The sequence below is a fragment of the Netta rufina genome, assembly GCF_964035555.1.
Source record: "Netta rufina genome assembly, chromosome: 21".
NCBI lineage: Eukaryota > Metazoa > Chordata > Aves > Anseriformes > Anatidae > Netta > Netta rufina.
In genome coordinates this window covers 8,585,018-8,590,809 of record NC_140145.1, presented here as the reverse complement: position 1 = coordinate 8,590,809, position 5,792 = coordinate 8,585,018, and the positions used below count along the sequence as shown (strand labels likewise).

The window sequence follows — 5,792 nt, the reverse complement described above, 5'->3', positions numbered from 1 at the left end:
GCTGAGGTTGCTTTATGTGTTGCAAAATACCAGCTGAGTCTCCTGGAATGGTGCCGAGTGAGAACTTATCTTGTGACAAGCATTTCTAAACAAATAATGCTGACTTGCAGCCCTGCAGTACTACCATAAGCCAAAAAAAACCACCCAACACCAAAGGTTTATTGCCCATTGAGACACTTGTTCTCTTTCTATGTTATATAGAAAATTTTATGAAATTCATTAGTTGGTGAAATGACAAATCTACCCAGACTGTTTAGGTATTACATGAATAGTTAAACATCCAGATTCACGTTTTCCAGTACAATACAAGAAAGATGTCAGGCACTACTGATGATTATCAATCCCATTTTGAACTAGCAGAAACTTTGCCTACAAAGATGTGGCAGAAAGGCGCCTTATTAATAGCCCTGCTGTTTGAAAAGCTGCAATAAATGTTCATCTCCTACACGTGGTATCTTTCATATCTAATGAGCCACAAACATGAAATTCACAGAAATCACTTCAACGACAGTCCAACTCGGACCTTGTTAAACCGCTTCAAAATGAAGAACTTGGCCCAATCCAGCTTCTTCTGGCTGCCAGGTGGGTACCGGAGTTTGTTCATGCCCTCCATCTTCAGGTCCTTGATCAAGCAGGCGCGGCGGTGGGAGAAGGTCTCAAAGCTGTGCTTGCCGTGGTAGGCACCCATCCCGCTGTTCCCTGGGACACACAACCCGGCCAGGTCACACCACAGGCTGTGCCAGTCAAACCTTTGGCTACTTGTGGCCACCAGCACGGCAAGCAGGAACATAGGAAAGTTTCCATTGCTGGCCAGCTGCAGTGCAAGTTACCTATCCACATTTTGGCTTGCTGTAATTTCAAAGCTTAACTTCTCCCCTATATTCCTGCAGGGAGGATGTGTCCTTCCTCTCTGCAGAACTTCCCGGTCTCTAAGGTGTCCATCTGCACCCTCCCTCCAGCAGTTACTGCTGATCACAGTGGTCACAACTAATGTTTTGAAAACACCTTTCACATTAGTCTATGCTACATGCTTCAATCCTCCCAACAACACATACCAAACATACTTCCCTCTCTTATTCTCCCATGTTTCCTCTCCCTTAAGAGACTTGTAGAATTTGTAGTTGTTACTGAGACCTGCTATACAAAGACCCTTCACATGTGACAGGCGCAGGAGTAGCTGGGCACAAGCCAACCACTGCAGTGCTGTGGCACAAGCACCAAGTCACAACACTTAAGGAGCCCCAGAAACTTACCAACACCACCAAAGGGTAAGGTTGAGAGCAAGTAATGCATGATGACATCATTTCCAGTAACGCCCCCACTGGAGGTTTCTGAGATGACTCTCTTGATTACCTGACAGAAGAAAAAATAACAACAAGAAGATAACGAGGGCCTAGCAGAGACCAACAGGTCTCCGCCATGGAACAAAAAGCTCTCACTTTCACCTTCTCTGGCTTACACCTCAGACAAGCCCTCTCTACAAAACACTAATTGAAATGGAAAACCTAGAAACACAAGAACCCTCCTCCACAGCAAAACATTCAAAGTCCCCAAGATCACTGCATGCTGAGCTAGATTCCAAGCAGGAAATTCAGCCTTTTATCTACCCCTGTTTCACAACACCATGTAGATCCTGAGTGCTTCAGAATGTGCCCTGGGGGCTCTGGCAACTCTCCCTGCGGACACGCCTGTCCCACAGGACACAAAAGCTGCAACCCACCCACAAACAGCAGCCAACAGGGCCCAGCACTGAGCTGGGCCTGGGAAGGCTGCACCCAGCATCGAGCTGCACAGAGCCCTGACCCACCTTCTTGTCGTTGGAGAAGACATAGAGGGCAAGGGGCTTCTCCCGACTGTTGATGAACTCAATGGCTTCGTCCACGCCCTTCACTGACACAATCGGAAGCACCGGCCCAAAGATCTCCTCCTCCATCACCTTGGACTCCGCAGAAACGTCCGTCAGGATGGTGGGTGCTGAGGCAAGCAGAAAAGCACAGAGGACATGAGGTCAGCAGCACAACAGATGGGGTCCGCCACAGGGCCTCTGCCCACCACGCGCCACAGCTACCTATGAAGCAGGAGGCCTCATCCGTCTCTCCCCCGTGCGCGATCTTCTGGCCTTCCAGCAGGCTCACGATCCTCCTGAAGTGGCGCTTGTTGACGATCCTCTCGTAATCCGGAGACTTCTTCACATCTTCCCCGTAGAACTCCTGGCAAAGGCCAGAGCAGAACCAAAGCCCTTCACTCACCTGCACCACGGACGCGGCTACAGAGCCACCATGTCACAAACTGACACCTCCGAGGTGACAGCGGCCACAGCACGAGAGCCTCTGTGCTCACCTGCAGAGTCGCCTTAATGTTCTCCACCACCTGGCTCTGGATGGACGGCTCGCACAGGATGTAGTCCGGGGCAATGCAGGTTTGCCCACAGTTCATGTACTTCCCCCACGTTATCCGCCTACAGCAACAGGGAGACAGTTGCCCCACGCTCAGCCCCCTCCAGCCCCAAACACCCTCTGTCAGCACCGTTACACCACCACACACTGGCCCATAGTGGACAAGACACGTCCTCCTGCCCCTTCCCCAGGCCCATGACAGCCCGACCTGCAGGCGACGGCCAGGTCGCAGTCCTTGTCGATGTAGCAGGGGCTCTTCCCACCCAGCTCCAGGGTGACGGGCGTCAGGTGCTTGGCAGCCGCTGCCATCACGATTTTGCCCACGGCGGTGTTCCCGGTGTACAGGATGTGGTCGAATCTCTGTGTCAGCAGCTCCGTTGTCTCAGGCACTCCTCCTGTGACCACCGGGTACAGCTCCTGCAGGGACAAGAGACAGACTCACACCGACCCTGTCTCAAAGCAAGTACATCCAGAGAGCAGCTCTCCATGAGGCAAACTCGCTTTTGGGCTAGGCTGCAACCTGGGCTCCTTCTAACAACATGAAACTCCACTGATTGCACAGCCCCATACAAACTAGGAAGAAACTGAGTTGGAGGCCAGGGCTGAGTCATGCTGTCAAGCTTCTTCCACACTTTGCAGACAACAGCATGAGTGACCACCAGGCTCTCCCCTTCCTCAGCTCTCTCTCCCCACCTAGAGAATGTTTTTAGTTCCTGAGAGCAAATTGTACGGCAGCGCCGTGCTGCAAGTGGAACTGCCTCTCTAGAACAGGGCAACAGATGTCAGACAATGCTTCAGCTCCTGGCGGTATATGAGCATGTTGGGGTTCCTCTGGTCTGGAGCAGCTGCACTGGAACAGCCACGAGATGGCGTGGAACAATGAGTGCAGTGCAAAACAACACTCACCTCATCCAGGTACTGGGGGAGGAGATCTGCCAACAGCTGGGATGTGTGCTCACTGACCTCTGACGGCTTCACCACCACCGCATTGCCTAGGACACAAACCCAGTGCGGTTGCTCAACCCTTGCAATCTTCTCACCTCCCATGGCCCCCATACAGACCCAGACCCCATGCAGGTCCCCACCTGCTGCAATAGCTCCGATCAGCGGCTGCACAACCAGCATGAAGGGATAGTTCCAGGCACCGATCACCAGCACCACCCCCAGCGGCTCGGGGTAGATGTACGCCTCATCCCGCATTGTCAGCAGATTCTTCTTCACCGGCTGAGGAGCCGCCCATGATGGCAAATTCTCCATGGCCAGGGCCAGCTCCCCCAGCACTCCCATAACCTCGTGGCTGAACGCGTTGTGCCCACACTGCAACGACAGGCAGCTCACTGAGTGTGCTGACAGCGGGCACTCACCTCCTGCACCCATGGGTGGCCACTGAGCTCGTCCAGCTGCACAAGTGCCATTCAAGGTCCTGGCCATGCTGATCCCGTGGGTGCCACCCTGCCCATGGCAGGGGGTCGGAGCTGGATGGTCTTTAAGCCCCCTCCCAGCCCAAGCCCTTTCACCACTCAACGACCAAGATAAAGCCCAGGGGCTGCCGCTTTTCCCCCAGCTGCCAACCGCCCCTGCGCACAGACCTTGTGCAGATCCGACTGCAGGGCCGCCAGGATCTCCTTCTCCTTCTCCCGCACCATCCGCTCCAGGTTCTTCAGCTGCTGCAGCCTGAACTCCAGCAAGCGGCACCGTCCCGAGCTGAAGGCCGCCCTGGCCCTCCCCACGACCTGCTGCATCCTCTCCATGCCCGCTGGGCGCTGCGGGGACCCGGAGCCTGCCCGTGGGTGCCTGCGAGCCCCCGGCACCCCCTGATGCGGGACGGACCCAGCCCCGGAGCCGCTCCCCGGTCCCCGGCGAATGGAAGCAGCGGGCGGGGCTCGGGGGGCGTGGCCTGTGGGTTAGGGGGCGGGACCTGGGGACAAAACTCGCGGGAAAAGGCCCCGGAGGAGGGGGCGCAGCGGCAGCGCCCGCAGTCCCCGGAGGGTCCCGGTCGGGGCCGAGCCCCCCGGTGCTGCCGGTGCCGGGTCCCCGGGGGCTGTGCCCGGCCGGGGGAAGGCAGCGGCCCCGCCTGGAGGCAGTGAAGGTGGGAGCTGTTTCTGGGAAAGGCATTACCGGCAGGAGAAGCGTGAGGTAAGCAGTGCCGGAGGTTCTCTGATCGCCAGGAGTAGGCACAGAGCAGCAGGAGAGGTTTGATTGAGAATCTGCGCTGCTGCCCCTCTTCCCTCCTTGCCTAGCAGCCTCTTGCTCCAGCTCCCCTCCTGCAGTCAGCTCTAGCAAGGCACCGTTGTTGATTCCCTTCCCCAACAGCAGCCAGTAGAGCCTGCTGAAGGAGGACCTTGCCTTACAGGATAAGATATGCAGCGTTTGCTTTCAAGAGTCCACCGAATAACGCAGCTCTTCTATACATTTTTTATTAGCTCACACACCACCCTGACATAACCAAGTTTTTAGCCAGGCTGGCAATCCTAAATTCCCACTTAAATGTGTATCCTGTGTACAGCTCCAAGTGTTTACTCCTAAATTACATCATCTGGGCGGTGGCACAACAAGCCAGGCAGATACAAAAGCTCAAATAACACTCCATCAAAAAAAAGCAAGTGCAGAAAATTAACAACAGGGAGGAGCTTTAAGGAACCTACAAGAATAAATGTGTCTCAGTTCATTTATGGCATCACTTGTTTTGAAAGCTACGGCTGATCTCACATTTGCAAGAACAAGATACTCTGCAGTACAAAGCCGTGGTCTGTGGGCTGCATTGTAGACATAGCTGGAGCACGGAAAATGTGAAAGAGCCACAAAGAAACAATGAAAATGATTGGCACGAAGACTGCAACAAGACTCAACAGCACCACTGGCATTTCATTTGCTTTCAGCTGAAGGGGAGGGGGGAGCCTGCCACATACAATAGGCTATTGAAAAAGGTGTTTGTCCAAAGCAGCAGTGCGAAGAGTCAAGGAGACTGGGCTCCAACTGACTTCAAGAGAAGGGTTACTGAGATATACTTCCTTGACCTACAGAAAGGAGGACCAAAACATGCAGTTCTACTGAAAAGCCACAGCTAGGGTTATGGCTCAGGTTGGACAGTCAAAAAAAAAAAAAAAAGTCAGTGACAAGCAGAGTTCAGAGCAAATGACAAAAAGACAAAGGATCAAAATTAAAAAACAACCAAACCAAACAAAACAAAAACAGAAGCAGCAACATGAGTCAAATGAGGCAGGTCACAAGCCAGATCACAAGTCAGCCTGTCTGAATTTCAAAGCCTCAACCAGCTCTGAAAGCAAGTGTCCAGCTTTGCTTGATCTACACCAAGGAGAAAGCTTCCGTTTTCAGTGCCCCTGGACTGTATGCTGCACTGTGCTGTGGTACCAATGGATCACAACAATTACTGCC

General features: G+C 53.6%; 1 protein-coding gene across 2 annotated transcripts; it reads right to left on the bottom strand.

Annotated features, from left to right (window-relative positions):
* Nucleotides 1-206: 206 nt before the first annotated feature.
* Nucleotides 207-4,234, bottom strand: LOC311217415 (aldehyde dehydrogenase family 3 member A2-like). Of its 2 annotated transcripts, XM_084299463.1 has the most exons (9): nt 3,986-4,232; nt 3,482-3,713; nt 3,303-3,388; nt 2,605-2,813; nt 2,341-2,458; nt 2,069-2,210; nt 1,808-1,974; nt 1,254-1,353; nt 207-699 (listed from the first exon to the last, which is right to left on the bottom strand). In XM_084299463.1, exons 1-9 carry the CDS (start codon nt 4,145-4,147, stop codon nt 497-499), a joined length of 1,419 nt encoding a protein of 472 aa, XP_084155589.1. In that variant the 5' UTR covers nt 4,148-4,232; the 3' UTR covers nt 207-496. The 2 variants fall into 2 exon arrangements, with proteins under 2 accessions (XP_084155589.1, XP_084155588.1); XM_084299462.1 differs by having other exon boundaries at nt 3,303-3,713; nt 3,986-4,234.
* Between the last annotated feature and the right edge of the window lie 1,558 nt (nt 4,235-5,792).